The sequence below is a fragment of the Nycticebus coucang genome, chromosome 17, assembly GCF_027406575.1.
Source record: "Nycticebus coucang isolate mNycCou1 chromosome 17, mNycCou1.pri, whole genome shotgun sequence".
In the NCBI taxonomy this organism is placed as follows: domain Eukaryota; kingdom Metazoa; phylum Chordata; class Mammalia; order Primates; family Lorisidae; genus Nycticebus; species Nycticebus coucang.
Genome location: NC_069796.1, coordinates 77,084,887 through 77,101,901, shown reverse-complemented (window position 1 = coordinate 77,101,901; position 17,015 = coordinate 77,084,887). Strand labels below are relative to the sequence as shown.

Genomic DNA, 17,015 nt, shown 5'->3' with positions numbered 1-17,015 from the left:
CCGGCCAAGGAGAAAAAGGCAAAAGATTAAAACAGAAACTTCACAAAGAGGATGTTCAAAAAGATGATGAACATTTGAAAAGATGCTCAGTTCTTTAGTTATTAGAGAAAGGCAAAATAAAACCATGAGATATCCCCACACCCCCCCACCACAATGACTTAAAATTAAAAACTCATAATGCTGAGCGTTGAGGAGGATGTGGAGAAACTGCGATTCTGATACACAGGCGGAGTAAGTGTAAAATTGTACAATCTGATTGGAAAATTGTTGAGTAGAATCTACTAAAGCTGCATTTATGAATATCCTATGACCCAGCAATTCCACTCCTATATATATGTGTGTGTGTGTGTGTGTGTGTGTGTATTAAATGCTCCAACTTCCTTATCCCTCACCCCACTCACTTTGTTAGAAGAAAAGAAGTGAAGCCAGCAGGGCTCTTTCTACACAGTGTTCATTCAAATGCAGCCTTCCTTGAGGGCCCCTGTCTAGAAAGAGTGGAAAGGCAGGCCTTCCCTTCCAAGAGGGTCATCTCCAGGTCTACCCAGGACTGAGCAACTAGGTCACCAGACTAACTCAGGAGGCCAGGAAATGAAAGACATTCAACCATTGGTCCCAGACTACAATGGTGACAGCCACTTCACATTCTACTAATTCCACCACAGAACATGGTGTAAATGATCTACTGTGCAAAAGAGTCTGCCTTTACCCATCACCAACTTTCAGTGACCAATAATAACCAAATTCATAATTTTGTAAATAAAGGCTGCGATAATATGGAAAGGCCCACCAGAGTAAGAATGTCTAGATGGAGGCCTTAAACAATGAAAAGAAAAATTAGAAAAACGCCTCCTCTGCATAAGGGAGGAAGGTAGTTATTTTCTTCTACTACACTTCCTTACAGTAATTTCTATTTTGGAAAAATAAACCCTGACAAAGGAGAAGCCAAATTTTCCCAAGATTGTCCCCAGGCCGTGTTTTGGTGGGTGGTCCTCTCTCAGCAGTTGGGTAATCCAGAATGATCCTAGACAAGTCAGAAGGGAGCAAGTCTGTAATGAAGCCAAGAAGTAACCCCCCCTTCCCAGGAGAAGGGAGCCAGTGGGTAACTGTGAGGCTGGATCCCCTGTTATCTGCATGGTGGGTTTGTTCCAGTAATGGGGTAGGAGGGAGGATGGAGCTCAAGAGTTTTTTGTTATCCTTATTTGGTTTATTTTTCCTTCAAAAAAAAAAAAAGAAGAAGAAGGCATCCGACTTTGAACACAGAAAATGAAACGTGAGGAGACTCTAATAACAATGCTTAGGCATCAAAACAGGACCGTGGCCTGAGGGCTGAAGGGAACCCCTAGAAACACTGGGCACAGGCCCTGGCCTGCAGATCTCATCGGCCCAGGGCTCACCCAGGAAGGGAAAGCCGCAGCTGGCCTCAGGGCCTTGGCTAAGGCTGGAAGACCAGCCTTAGAATGCAGTATCTGTCCCCTCAGCCCTGCCGGCCCTCTGGCCAGGCTGGAGTCAGCTCAACTTGTCCCAGGTTGAGGAAGCGACGCCGCTGGAGCCGCGTCTCAGGTCTCCCTATCCCTCTGAGCTCGCTCCTGTCCCCAACCTGAGCCATCTGGGGGTTGTCAAAACCTCACTTCATCCTGAAGTGCGCGCATGGTGCAAACGATCCTCAACGAAGGATAAGCCCGATTTTCCTTCACAGAAGGCTCTGCCCTCAACTAGCCTGCAAACCAGTTCTATTTTCGTGATTTGGGGAGATAAAAGCTCCGCCCTCCGTAGTGATAGTCATCCGAAAGCTTCCCCTCGACGAGTGGTTTCTGCGTGTTTTTTAGTTTCGGATCTGACCGGCCCCAGGTCCTAGCCCTCCACCCCGCCACCTTCATCCTGGCCCCCGCCTCTTGTTCCCACCCTCCTGGGTCCCCAGAGCCGCGGGCTCTGCGCGTGACCCCGAGCGGAAGGGCCCCAGTCTGGGTCCTAATGCGGGTGGCGTCTCCCTTGACTGGCGGCGTTTGGGGACAACAGCGGGGACGCGAGATAAGGTGACATACCAGAGCAGATTTGGTGCGCGAGCTGATACTCTGCCGACAGGAAACGCGGAGCTATTTAAAAGACCCTATCGATTACTTTATCTTTCCTGGAGGAAAGCTTCTTGCCGAGAGACAAAAGATGTTCCCTACCTAAAGATACAAGGCCACACAGCGCAGAGTCTGCGCGAGAGACGCCGGGTTAGGGCGCGGGGCGCACAGGCACGTTCACCCAGCGGAGTGCGCAAACACTTGTGTGCCAAGAACGGCTCTGCGCACAGGGCAGCAGGGGGCACTTCGCGGTACCGTCTGTGTCCTTGGAAAGATTTTTGGCCGTGTGCACGTAACAGAAAGTGGCTGTGCACTTAGGTACTTGCCTGTGAACTGTGTCGTTTCAGCACATTTAAATCGCACCACTATGCACGTTCGAAGCGAGCTGCTGGTCGCTGTGAACGTATTCCATAGATGTATGTCTAAAACGTAAACGCTCCCTCCACTGTGCTCCTTTTAAGGGCTTGAATGTCTACAATAGTCATGTGTACACTTAAAGTATGGACGTGTCAACACAACCCTTCAGAGTGCCATCAATTTGTGTTTGCATTCCCGCACGTCGCCAATTTGTTGGAAGCGCAGAAGGCCCTCTGTGCTATCCGCCCGCTGAGCCCGAATTTGCTCCGAATCCCTTACTTTTGGCCTCCGGGTCACCTGCTCCATGACACAGGAAAGCTCCCAATAGATTTTGATTGAACTGAATTGTTTGGAATCGAAATTTTTCTTGTGTAGCAATTTGCCGTCTACCGGTGCACAACTTGCTCCGCTCGGCAGTGGAAACTTCTCAGCCTTAATTAATAAAGAACAGGTTGGAACAGACAATGGATCGGGAAGGAAGACGCGGGAAATGAGAGGTGGCGACTCTGGCAGGTCTGATCGCCCGCTGACCGGCCATGTCCAGCCTAAATTCAACACTGTCCAGGCCACAGCAACCCAGAGGGAGAAGCTCTGGGGGCCGAAGCCCGGCTTTCAGCCGGAGCCGGGGAGGCCGCACAGATCTGGGTGCGACTTTTCAGCTCTTTGGGAGAGACAGCTTACGACCCCACCCCACCGCAGAGCTGCAGCCGCCCCGCTAGTCTCCCCAGCTTGGGCACAAACAGGCAGCCGTTTGCCCAGCTTGCCTCTTCCCAAACCCGTGCGCCCACGCGGAAGTTTCTTCCAAAGCCGCCGCCTCCGAGCTTCATATTCGCGGGGCAGGTTTTCCTCTTCACCACATTGGAAATCCTTGTCCATCTGATTCAAATGTCACCTGATTTTTCCAGTTGTGACTTCCAGCGACGGGATCCTGAGACTGCTTCCAGCGTCCTGGGTCGCCTGGTCCTGCCTCTCCGCGCGGTTTTGGCTGAAACGCTTTGCTGCCGTCGGGGGAAAGGGGGTGGGACGTGTCAGCCACCAGCCAGAGCCAGAGCAGAAAAGAGGAAGAAATTAACGCGAAAGGACAACCGGAAGTCTGAAAGCGACTCCCTCTGATCTGACAAATCTGACAAACCTTAGTAAGAGTTTTAAAGCAGATCATATCCACTGATCCGGGATAAATTCGGTTTTAGAAACATACCCCCCAGAGCCTAACAAAAGTGACTTATATTAAGAAACAACAAAAATTGGCAACAGCAAAAATGTAAAGGAGTCTGCAAAACATTGTTGCTCTCAGAAAAAAAAAAAATGCATCCTATAATACGATTTAAATTTGCAGGATGTAGTTTTAAAACCAGTGGCAGCCTGGGGGGTGGAGATTAGCCAGAAGGGGAGACAAAGCCTTGTAGGGTGATGCAAATGTTTTTATATCTTGATTCCTGTGGTCCTTATGCCAGGCCTATCCCTGTGTCAAGATGCATTGACTAATCACGCTTGTTCTAGGAATGTTACATTGTAATAAAGTAGATTTTAAAACTAAGTAAGTCCAGTGACCACTTTGCCTTTGAGCAAGGGAACTGAATGAGTTAGCAAGAGGCCTGAGACATTTTATATAGTATCCGCCTTTGTAAGTGTATGTTTTGTTTTGTTTTTATGATATACTACTTGTTCAAAAATAAACAACTGTTAAGGAGTCCAACAGAAGCAGGAACAAGTGTCACTTGTGCATCTCAGCCCAGGGATAAGAAAAAGCACAGGCTATACAAGCTCATAAAAATATTTTGGAAAGGAAAGTATCTTAAATTTTGTTTTATTTATTTATTTGTGGTTTTGTTTTGTTTCCTTTTTTTTTGTTCGTATGTTTAACACCAACGAAAACTGAGGACCCAGAACTTTTCTGGTGATTACCTGTGGTGTGGGTGGCTGTCATGTCCTCAGGGACTCCTGGGGCAGGCCCCCCCCACGGGAAAGTCACCAGAGGAGCAGACAACAGAAGGCTCCCAGACATTAAGTCCCGGTTGAGGAGCACACACAATCCCGCTTGGAGCAAAGAGGAGGCGGTGAGCTTTGCTGCCAGGGAAGTCCAGACCCTGGCATGGTGCTCTGTGACTTCAGAGATGAAAGGGGTCTGCCTGCCGAGTGAGGCCTCTAGTGGCCTAAGGCCTGAGGCTGCTGCTGCTGCTCCCTCCGGAGTTTCAGTGGCGCCCACCTCTCTGTGTGGCCCGCAGAGTCTGGGACCAGTGGCTGCAAGGGTCCCGAGTGTGTTTGGGGAAACCAGGTATGAAATACTTCCATTTGCATCCTCCCACCCTTCAAGACAGGGAAGAGTGGCTTTGACCTTGTTAGGACAGATTCCAGATCTGATTACCAATTCAGGGCTCCTTCTGAGGTTTTCAGAGGTTAGTCCTCAGGAGAAGATGGATAGTGGGCCCAAGGCCAGGGGCAGGAAAATCATTAATAGGAGCTGCCAAACTCTGCTGGCCTGGGTACAAGACCGGGGTGGGGTGACCAAGCCCAACAGCCAGCTTCATCTCCCCACTTTGCCAGGCCACTCACAGGGACCAGACTTCTGGCACCTTCATCCAGGAAGCCAGCACATTGATTAGTGTGGGGGAGCTGTACCTCCAGTAACCCCAAGACTTAGACCTATCCTCCAGGGTGGCCCCTGGGATCGAGGCATAAAAGTCAAGGGTTAAATTTGGGCATAAATTTGCCAGGACCGTTGAGGTCCTCTTCCCATAATGCTGGACAAGGGCCACCCTTACTGCCCCCTCTCTGGGGCTCTGCTGACCACCCTATCACTCATCCTATACAGATGGCTTCATTCCAGTCCCTTCAGGGAGATTTAATCAGCCACCTGTCCCAAACAGCACACACCTTTGATTCTTAAAATCCAAGATGAAACCGGAGTCCAGAAATTTGCATTTTTAATACATACCCCAGAGAATTCTGGCCTAAAATACGCTGCCCCCAAAGTAAAAAGGAAACTGTTCAAAAAATGTGCTATGAAAAGTGTCATGATTTATTTCTGACCTACCATCCAGTTTTCTTCCCTTCCAGTTTTCATAACCATTTTATCCACCCTCCAAAAGAACTCATGGATTTGTAGAACCACTTATGTACATATGCCCATGTTTAAAACACAAATTCTATACCTTAATATATCTTAAATGTATCCATAAGGATACATATAAATATAACAGATTCTTTCTTATGGCCTCTGGTCTTCTGTTGTATTGGTGTAACAATCTTTTTGACTAGTTCCCAAAGATGGATACATTGGGTTTTTTAAATAGCGTTTTGATTCTTAAAAATAATTAAAAACTACAATGAGTATACTTTGCAAAGGTGTGATGCCTATATAATAGAGTCCTAGAAGCAAAAACATTTGTTTAAAAAGCTTATGCAATTTTAGTTTTGACAGTACCAATTGCTCCAAAGAGGTTTACCAATTTACATGTCCAAGCAACAATGTAAAAGGGTGACTGGGCAATCATCAAACTTTTTGATCCTTGATCAATCTGATAAGTGAAAATATTTACCTCTCCAAGACATGATTGCAAGAGGGACTTTGCCTAACAAATGCAATCAGTATAATCTGGTTTATTGTACCTTCAATGAATCCCCAATAATAAAAAGAAAAAAGAAAATATTTGCCCTCATGTTTTAACCTGCATTTCTTTATTTTTATTTCTTTTCCTTTTCTTTTTTAACAGCAAGATTCTGCTCCTTGGGCGGCGCCTGTGGCTCAGTCGGTAAGGCGCTGGCCCCATATACTGAGGGTGGCGGGTTCAAACCCGGCTCCGGCCAAACTGCAACCAAAAAAAAAAAAATAGCCGGGCGTTGTGGCGGGCGCCTGCAGTCCCAGCTACTCCGGAGGCTGAGGCAAGAGAATTGCTTAAGCCCAGGAGTTGGAGAGTTGGAGGTTGCTGTGAGCTGTGTGAGGCCATGGCACTCTATCGAGGGCCATAAAGTGAGACTCTGTCTCTACAAAAAAAAAAAAAAAAAGATTCTGCTCCTCTTGGCCATTGTTTCAATTGTTTTGTTGTATCAATGTCTTACTGGTTTACAGGAACTCTTTCCATATTGTGGGAATCAGTTTTCTGTCATGTATTTCTAGCAGTTTTCCCCTTCGTGTAGCCTTATCTTTGATTCTATTTATGGTATTTTTTACTATGGTATTTTTTCTTTTTTTTTATTTTTAATTTCAGCTTCCTTGTTCATTCTTCTTCGTTTGAAGTACTCTTTTTTGTTGTTCATTTTCTTCTTCCTCTGGCAATGCTCTGTCCCGCTGTTTTTGATATTAGTAGAGACAGGGTCTTACTCTGGCTCACTGCTGTTCATACAGGTCTCAAACCTATGAGCTCAGGCAATCCACCCGCCTTGGCCTCCCACAGCACTGGGACTACAGGCGTAAGCCACCATGCCCGGCTGGTATTTTTTCTTATTTTTATGAAATCAAGTTTATATAATTCACCTTTTATGGTCTCTAGCTCTCTTGTTCTCCTTGTCCACCCTCCCAAATACTCAGAACCCCGCAAATCATTACTTTAATTCTCTACAGCACTTTTATTTTTCATTTGATAGGTTTAAATTTTAATCTATCTGAAACTGAATGTATGTGGTGTAAGACATACATCTGGCTAACTTCACTTTCACTTTATTTTGAACGTTTATTGTTGCATCAGCCATGCCCCCTAAAATAGCATAATATGACAACTAACAGAGACATTTTCTCATCTTAACCAGTTTTGTTTTGCAGGTTAGACAACCAGCAACATGCCTCTCCACCCATCCCCACTGTACAGTGAGTTCAACCTGATATGTTTTCTAGGATAGCCCAGCTAGAAAGGGATCTTCAGTATATCTAATGCCACCAAGGAGACAAACACAAAACTGGGTATCAGAGAGGGAAAAGGACATGCTCAAGGCTAGCCAGTTGATGAATAGGCTAGACTAGAACCACTACAGAATCATAGTCCAGTACTCTCTCTGGTACAAGTCTGCCTCCTTTAAGGTCTGTGTGTCTTGTGCTATGCAACCCAGCCCCCCGGTGCACAGCGGGCACCCAATATGTGTGTGGGGATGGAGGAAATCAGGCCAAGCACCAGGTAGTGACTAGGCTAGGAGTCACTTGGAAGCTAGGAGAAAATTCTGGACCATGTTTTTAGCCATACACACACACACATACACACACACACCCTCACACACACATATATGCACACAGTATCCTCCAGCCAGACTGACCTGCTCTTCCCCTCCATGGGCTGAAGGCCCTTCCTATGGCCCTGCAACTTTGCAAACATAGCTCTTAAATCAGTAGCTTCCTGCCAGTCTTAGCTGAGTACAGCAGGGCCATACCCTGGGGCAAAGGAAGCCAAAAGCCAGACAGATAATAGGGACCCTGGGGACATGCAATTAGTATTTCCAAGGGTCTGCTCAGACTGCAGAAATCAGGACTGGCAACATAATTTGTGGGCTCAATGCAAAATTTAAATGTGGGGCCTCTTGTTCAAAAATTATTAAAAAGTTTTTTTTTTAAGGGCCAAGCGTGGTGGTTCACTCCTTGTAATCATAGCACTCTTGGGAGGTCAAGGCGACAGGCCAAACTCAGGAAATGGAGACCAGCCTGAGCAAGAGTGAGACCCCATCTCCACTGAAAATAGAAAAAATTAGCTGGGCATTGTGGTGGGCACCTGCAGTCCCAGCTACTCAACTACTGGGGAGGCTGTGGCAGGAGGATTGCTTGAGCCCAAGTGTTCGAGGTTGCTGTGAGCAAGGTTGACGCCACAGCACTAGCCTGGGTAACAGGGTGAGACCCTGTCTCAAATAATAAGAATAATAATTTAAAAAAATAAAAATTTCAAGACACCAACAGCAGAATACCAATTCAAGCCCAGGCTTTATGAGAATTCACTGCACAAGCAGCTTGCTCATGAAGCCACCCTTAAGGGAAGAATAGGGTTAATTATGGGGGGAGGAGAAGGAGGGTTCTCCCTAGGCCTCTAAAGGTTTAGACTGAAATAAACTAGAGGATTATTCATAAATTAATGACAGCCAAATGCTAGAAAGAACCCAAATGCCCACCAACTGATGAATGGATAAACAAAATGTGTTACATCCATACAATGGAATATAATTCAGCCATTAGAAGGAAAAAAGTACAGGCACGTGCTATGGCATGGATGAACCTTGAAAACATTATGCTAAGTGAAAATGCCAAACACAAATGGCCACATATTATATGATCGCATTTGCATTAAGTGTGCAGAACAAACAAATCTATGGAGACAGAAAGTAGATTAGTGCTTGTCTAGGGCTGGGAAGGTAGGGGAGGGGTGTGGTGGTGATGGCTAAAGACTACAGGTTTCTTTTAGGGGGTGATAAAAATGTTCTAAAACCGGTTAGAGTGATTTTTGTACAATTCTGTGAATAACTAAAAATCATTGGTTTGTATACTTTTTTTGAGACAGCTTCTCACTCTATTGCCCTAGGCCCAAGGGATCCTTTTGCCACAGCCTCCCCAAGTAGCTGGAACTATATATAGCCTGTCACAATGCCCTGATAGTTTCCCTATTTTTAGTAGAAAGGGTCTTACCCTTTCTCAGGGTGGTTTCTAACTCCTGAACTCGAGCAATCCACCCACCTTGGCCTCCCAGAGCCCTAGGATTACAGGCCAAAACACCTAGTCCCACCCCTACTTGAATACTTTTTTTTTTGAGACGGAGTCTCACTATGTGACCTTCTATAGAGTGCTGTACTGTCACAGCTCACAGCAACCTCAAATTCTTGGGCTTAAGTGATTCTCTTGCCTCAGCCTCCCAAGTAGCTGGGAATACAGGTGCCTGCCACAATGCCAGGCTATTTGTTGTTGTTTAGCAGGCCTGGGCTGGTTAGAACCCACCAGCCCCGCATGTGGTGGGAGTCCTAACCACTGAGCTAAGGGCACCTAGACTATTTCAATACTTTAAATGTGTGAATTATAATGGTTATATCTCAATAAAGCTATTACCAAAAGAAGGGGGAAAAGAGAGAGGAGGTGGAAGAGGAAGCGAGCTGAGTAGGAAAGACAGTCTCTCTCTCTCTCTCTCTCTCTCTCTCTCTCTCTGTCTCTCTCTCTCTCTCTCTCTTTCTGTCTCTCTCTCTCTCTCTCTCTCTCTCTCTCTCTCTGCAGGAAGTCTCTTGGGGACACCAGGCATCTCAACTCCAACAGCCTCGGCCCTCTCCACTTGCCTTGTACCAGGTGTGGGTGGGTAGGCGGGTCTCACTTTCTCTCCAGCTGGCAGGGCTCTAGACCGCAGCAACACACCACAAAAGAGAAATCTCAGCTCTGGAGTCGGGTCTGGGTTGGAATCCAGACACCTCTCACTGTCAGTCCCATGGATGTGACCTTGAACAAGTCACTCCACTTCTCTGAGCCTCATTCTCCTCAACCAAGCCATAGGGATTAGAGAGTCGGCGATCACATCTGAGAGCCTGCGCCATACCCAGTGGACGCTCGAGAAACCAAGCAGTGAGGTGGGGTCGGCGCCTGCTGAGCCACCTGAATGACGCGCGTCCCGCGGAGGCCGCAGACTGTTCTCCAGCCAAGGGCGAGATCTGCAGCTCTCAGAGCCGCCCCCGCCCCCAACCCCAACCCCGGCCAGGAAGGCAGCCAGGGCTGCGGAGGGGCCCCGCGGCCCGGGCCGGGAGCCGAGGCGAGGGCCGGGAGTCCGGCCCGCAGCCGCCGCTGCTCATCCATCAGCCGGACGAAGAGCAGAGTCGCGCTCTGCGCCCTCTGTTTGCTTTCTCTCCAATTATTGCCGCGCCGCAGCCCCTTTGTTGATACAGTAGTCCGAAAAAGTGCTAATGTTCATTTATCAGGGGGCCCGCCGGGGACTCCCACGAGTTGCGATTCTTCCGAAAATATAAACACGGGACGAGCGTCCCAGACAGAAACCCCCATCTGTTTCCCCCGCGCGGGCGGAGAGCGAGGCGTTGTTGAAGATAAAGCTGCGGATAACGCCGCCTGTCTCCAATGGACGTCTCCCCGGCGCATTAATGACATTCCGGGTGATAGTTCCAGCTTATCTTTCAATTAATCATATATACCTTTTGCGGCCAGCCCTGCTGATTGCAGGAAAGCGGGACCAGCTCCGGCCTCGCCGATTTGAATTAATAATTTATTTGCGTAGAACGCGTTCGTTCGAACCACCCTGGAATTTGGCTAAAGTGCCAACTCTTTAAAAGGCAAGGAAATAGGTGCATAGATTTTAGATCTCTCCCGTCTCCTTTTGTCTCTCTCTGTCTTTCTCTCGGCTGAAGGCTGTTTGTTTGTCCTGCTAATTTGGTCAAAGAGCCGCTTAGAGAGGCGGCCAGGTTGGGTGAGCCGCCCTTGGGAAGAACGATGCGTCCCTTCTGGGGACAGAGAATCAAATTTCTTCCCACCCAACCCCCCAACCATTGCAACTTATATTTAAAGCAGAAAAAAAAAATTGTGCTCAGTCAAAAACCTCAAGGAGTGCAAAGAAAAGTTGAAAATTGCACTTGGACCTTTGTCTATGGAAACCAGCATGGGTCGTCTCAATTTTGATTTTCCACGTATTTATTCGTTTTTGCCCCATTTCCTCTTTCCCGCCACACCAAGGACTTTTTTGAAGTCAAGATAAATTATTGCCGGATTCACAGAGGGAACAGAGGGAAGAAAAGTCCCTGATTTTATCCAAATAGGGAGGAATCTTTCCTTCCCGCTTCGTGACACCTGACCCTCAAGTCTGTCAGTTCTGAGAACCTTACTGAAAATAGGAGATAAATCTTGTGTCCCCTTGATTTGCAAAGGAACAAAATAAATGCTGATTTTTTTTTTTTTTGTCTGCAGAACTATCTTTAAGGAAAAAAATAACTAAAAACAGGGATTCCGGATGTAGCCTCAATGTCCCCCATTAAACGGTAATATTTCAGGCGTCGGTTCACACCAATCTTTCAAACTGTCATCGCGAGCCGCCGGGCCAGCAGATTCACTTAACAGTCTCCCAGGACCCTCGCTTGGAGCTCTTTTCAGCGAGACGTTTAATTGAATCGGATGTGGCTCGTTTGCCAGACGTCACCGCCTGGGTGATAGGCATCCTCTCCCACCCCCCAAAAACAATCTTCAAAGGCGATGGAGACCCCCAGGCCAGGTTAGTTTAGGGCAGTAACTGTGAGGCGGCCAAAAGCTGCAGCAGCGAGGAAGGACCACAGAAGGGCACCGGATCCGTCGAGAGAGAATCCGTACTGGGAGATGGAAAGCAGGAGAGGTGGAAGATGGAAGCTCCAGGAACCTCACATTTGGAAAAAGGCCTTCTCCTCAGTCTAGGCTAACAGTTCCATTCCGCGAGTCGCCCCTGGCAGGAAAACTCTAGGCGAGATTTAGGCGCGGCTGCCCGGGCCTGTCACTGACCAGTGGCGCCTGGAAGCCAGGGAGGGTCAGGACACCTCGCTCCGCAGGGCTCAGCTCTCATGCACTCAAGCTCAAAGGCCTAAGGCCCTGGGAGTGTGGATATAACGAAGGTCAGGGATGTCCCAAAGTCGTTCTAGTATTTGACTTCACTCGTCTGGGTACTGCCCAACAGTGCACTCAAAACTCACATTCTAGACAGACACCATTTTGTCCCTGTACTCGGGGGTTTCCTCCTCACCTTGGACACCCGTTCCTGTACCCCAGGAAAGAAGTGGAATCGTTAGCTAGCCTTTGACCCTGACCTGCATTTATTCTACTCCAAGTGCCTTTTCCATTCACGCTCCACATCTCCATTCCACCAAGTCCATGGCACCAGGACTGTGCCTTCCTCACACAACTTTGGGTTGCCGGATATCAACACTTTTCCAGTGACAAGCCTCACCACCCCAGTGCTAGAGTAAGGGGCAGGCATCCTTAACCTGGGACCCCTCTGCCTGCCCCCACCTTCCTTGAAATTGGGCACCAAGCAGAGCTCCTCCCAGTACTGTTCAGGGGTGTGAGGAGAAGGCCTTAAAGCTTTCATCAGCTCCCCCAAGGAGTGCTGGGACCTAGAGGACTGCAGCCCAAGAGCACAAGATCTAGTCATGCAGCTTGTGCTCTGAACCCCTGGCAGAGTGGTCTCACAGAAGTGCCCTACTTAACTGACCCTGGCTAAAAATGATGCCCCGCTTGCCCAGCCCTTCCCCCCATGTGCCAATGGTGCCTCCAGAGTGAGCTGGCCCAGAGGCCTCAGGGAAATCTTGGCCAGGCTGGACTCCAAAAGGCCCCACCTGCCTGAGAGCTAAACCTGAGCTGGGTCCCTGAGGCCTTGGGCCTGGCAGAGGCCTAAGGGCCTTGCTGCTAGACAGGGTGGGGAGGGAAGGAAAGATGCAGGGTTAGTGGGCTCTTGCCCTTCCTCAGGCAAAACAAGGAAGCTTGTATCTGGGGCAAGAAGATAGTTTCTCCTGGGTAACTGAACTTGCCATCTGGGATTCTGGATTTGTTGCATTATTAAGGGGAGAGTCATTCCCCTAGGAGAGTACTAGCAATGAACGGTGCCCCCTGGAGTTGTGCAGGTATAACCTGCACTATGGCAGGAGGTGGCCACTCCTACCCATAATCACCCAGTTTGCCCTTTCTCTCAACTTGACTCACTCAGAAGCCCCCAGGGAAAAGCCAAACAGAACCTCATAATTGTCCAGAATGTCCCCTCCTCCCATCAACCAAACCAAACCCTGTCCTCCACGCTTCTTCCCCTGTTCAGTCTCTACTCAATCCCACACACCTTCAGTAATAAAGCCTCACTTAAAATAAATATATAACTCCTCTCCCCCAGCTTCCCACCCTGTCCTTCACTCTCTCATTCTGTTTGGGGTGCTGTGGAACACTTCTTCAAATCCCAGACCCACCCAACCCTGCCCACAGGCCTAACTCAGAGAAGAATGCGGATCCTTTCCTGGGAATGCACCTTGCTAGGGTTTTCAAGCTCATATTTGGGAGCACTCTCAGGCTGTGGGAGCAATCTCAGGCTGCAAGAGCAAAAGAAGAGCCTTCCAAATGCATCGCGGCCCCTTTAAAAAAGCTAGGCAGGATTTTTTTTTAACCGTATGACTATATTAGGTGACACTAAACTGGCTCATTGCTCCTGTCATCGAGGCCCTGGCCCAATGACAGGCTGAGTCCCCCTCCTCGGGCCTGGTCCCGCCTCTCCTGCCCCTGGTGCTCAGCGCTACCTGCTGCCCCACCACATCCAGAGCAGGAAGGAGGGTGCGCGGGCAGGCTGTGGGCACCATGCAGGGAGCCTGCCGGGGGCCGAGGGCAGCGCTGCTCTCTGCTGCCCACCTGCTGCTGTGAGACTGGCGCTGCCACCATGTTCCCCAGTCCTGCGCTCACGCCCACGCCCTTCTCAGTTAAAGACATTCTGAACCTGGAGCAGCAGCAACGCAGTCTGGCCGCCGCCGGGGAGCTCTCTGCCCGCCTGGAGGCCACTCTGGCGCCCGCCTCCTGCATGCTGGCCGCCTTCAAGCCCGAGGCCTACGTGGGGCCAGAGACCGCAGCGCCCGGCCTCCCGGAGCTACGGGCAGAGCTGGGCCCTGCGCCTTCTCCGGCCAAGTGCGCCTCTGCTTTTCCCACCGCCCCCGCCTTCTACCCCCGTACCTACGGAGACCCCGACCCGACCAAGGACCCTCGAGCTGATAAGAAAGGTGAGGAGGAAACCACAAGTCCTCTCTTTCCTCCCGGGTCACTTTTGTTCCCAAACCCGCCGCGGAGAAACTCAGGCCCAAGAGGAGATGCGCGCCCCTGAGTCAAGGGCTCGGCACAGGGGGCTCGAACGCGAGAGACAGGAGGTTGTCGCGAGGGCCCCAGCGCGTCCACTAGACGTTTAGAGGAAATACCGGTTTGAAAAAATCAGAAATAAGAGACCAAAAATACTTTTTTTCCGCCTAACAATGCCCCAGGCAGCTTCGGCCATGCTTTTGGTTGTTACTAATTAGGTTAAGCGATAGGTTTGTGGCAGACAGAATAGAGAAACAGACCATCTTTGTATCAGAACTTTTAAAATCTCTGTTGAATTTATGAGTCTTTGTGAGGATCTGAGGATTAACTGCCAAAATGCTACTCACCAGACATGCTTTTGCGCACAATTTGGAGGAGAGTCCTGGCCCTTCTGTAGCTCATCCTTACTCCTTACCCGGGTTTCTGAGGCCTTTCTTCCTCTGTACCAGGCGAGTCGGGTTAGGGAAACAACAGTCTTGATTTTAAAATGGGATACTCAGGAGTCTGTCTTAGCGTTATTTTTCCAACACAATTTCCTATCGTTAGGTTTTTCCGTGAAAATGTTAGAAATGCGTAGCAGCAGAAGGCGCGGGGGAGTGGAGGAGATGGATTCAGAAAGTGGGCAGATACTCACAGGCCATCCAGGGTCGGGGAGGGAGGCATGGCCGGCCGCGGAACTGGACCTGCTGGAAGGCCGCGGCCCTACGCGAGGTCTGCGCTAACCCTAGAGGCTGCGGGCGCCAGAGGAAGGGTCCGCTTTGAGCCCGGAAAGGATTCCTAGTTGTGTCTGGGAACAGAGAGAAGGTCCAGAAACTTGCGGGCGGGCACGGCGACTAGAATTGATCGCTACCAATTCGAGTTCAGCTCAAGCGAGTGGGCAGGGAAGGTTCCAAGGTCGCTTGCCCACCCTTGGCTTCTTGGAAGCTGTTCAATCCCTATGGCCGCTGCCCGGGAGCCTTCGATCACCAAACCAAAGCCTCTTAGCCTTCAGCTTCTTCATTCCTTAATTTTGAGACAATGCGACCCCCCACGCCTACCCCAGGGAGGCCTCAGCTGCCCTTTATTACCAAAGTAGCCCTGATCTAATTCACTGTGGAGCATCATCCGGGCTTTTGTTTTGTTTTGTTCTTTGCAGCCTAAAATTGTAGGTCACTGTCTCTCTCACCAGGATGTGAACTGCCCTAGTGCAGGGACCCCACTTATTTTGTTCTCCAGCTCCTCTAGGTACATGGTAAGCTATCAAAAAATGCTAACGGAGCCTTGTCCGTGGCGCCCCCGTGCCCTTGGCAGAGTGAGCCCAGCCATGCCGGGCGCTCCAAGCAGGACAAAGAGGCACTCCTCGCAACGCCCCGTTACCCGGGGGTCGCTCCGTAGGTCGGGCCGCTCTGACCGAGCATCTCTTACCCCTCTTTTCCCCCTCAGAGCTGTGCGCGCTGCCGAAGGCGGTGGAGCTGGAGAAGCCGGAGGCTGACGGCTCAGAGCGGCCCCGCGCACGACGGCGGAGAAAGCCGCGCGTGCTCTTCTCTCAAGCGCAGGTCTACGAGCTGGAGCGGCGCTTCAAGCAGCAGCGGTACCTGTCGGCTCCCGAGCGCGATCAGCTGGCTAGCGTGCTGAAGCTCACGTCCACGCAGGTCAAGATTTGGTTCCAGAACCGGCGCTACAAGTGCAAGCGGCAGCGGCAGGACCAGACTCTGGAGCTGGTGGGGCTGCCCCCGCCGCCGCCGCCGCCTGCCCGCAGGATCGCGGTGCCAGTGCTGGTGCGCGACGGCAAGCCGTGCCTTGGGGACTCGGCGCCCTACGCGCCCGCCTACGGAGTGGGTCTCAACGCCTACGGCTATAACACCTACCCAGCCTACCCAGGATACGGGAGCGCTACCTGCAGCCCTGGCTACAGCTGCGCAGCCGCTTACCCTGCCGGGCCGCCCTCGGCGCAGCCGCCCTCGGCCGCCGCCAACAACAACTTCGTGAACTTCGGCGTCGGGGACCTGAACGCGGTGCAGAGCCCCGGGATTCCGCAGGGCAACTCGGGAGTGTCTACGCTGCACGGTATCCGAGCCTGGTAGGGAAGGGACTCGCCTGGGGCGCCCCTGACCGATCTCACCTCAAGAGAGGGATACTGACTAGGGGAAGAAGGGCTCCCGACACGACCTTGCGTCCTTCGGATTTCACATTCACTCCTGAAGAAGCCTCAGAACTTTTCCCGCCCCATGCGCCTTTGTTCCAGAGCGCAGGAGAATTTGTGGCCGCGTTTAGGCAGGCTATGGTGAGTGATCTGGCAGCCAGGTATTTTAGTCGCCCCCACCAAGTACCCTCCGAGCATCCATGGGCACCTCCGACTGACCGAACACTAGCCGATTGGGACTAAGAGCCCGGGCACGCAGGGCCTGATATCCAGCCGCCCTTCCCCGAGCCTGGGCCAGGCGCCCGGGCTCTTGCTGCCTTGCAGTCGTCCGCCCACCCGCCCGTATTTATGTTTTTACCTGTTACTGTAAGAAATGAGGATCCTTTTCCCATTAAAGAGTGCGCTGACCCCGCACGTGTCCTTCTTTCATCTTGCGGCCCTTCAGAAACTGAGTTTCTGAGAGCAGAGAGAGGCTGAGTTCTGGAGGAAGGCACAGGCACTCACTGGGTAAACTGACAATGTGATAGCAGAAACCGACCTGTGCTGTTGCCCGTGTCACACACCTTCTGGGATTGTCTCATATAATCCTAAACCATCTGAAAAGAGATACTATTTTTTTTTTTTTTTTGTAGAGACAGAGTCTCACTGTACCGCCCTCGGGTAGAGTGCCGTGGCGTCACACGGCTCACAGCAACCTCTAACTCTTGGGCTTACGCGATTCTCTTGCCTCAGCCTC

The 17,015-nt window shown here is 50.4% G+C and overlaps 1 protein-coding gene across 1 annotated transcript; it reads left to right on the top strand.

Annotated features, from left to right (window-relative positions):
• Window positions 1–13,527: 13,527 nt before the first annotated feature.
• On the top strand, window positions 13,528–16,686 carry NKX2-5 (NK2 homeobox 5). Its single transcript, XM_053566656.1, has 2 exons — window positions 13,528–14,084; window positions 15,580–16,686. Exons 1-2 carry the CDS (start codon window positions 13,751–13,753, stop codon window positions 16,218–16,220), a joined length of 975 nt encoding a protein of 324 aa, XP_053422631.1. The 5' UTR covers window positions 13,528–13,750; the 3' UTR covers window positions 16,221–16,686.
• The last annotated feature ends 329 nt before the right edge of the window (window positions 16,687–17,015 follow it).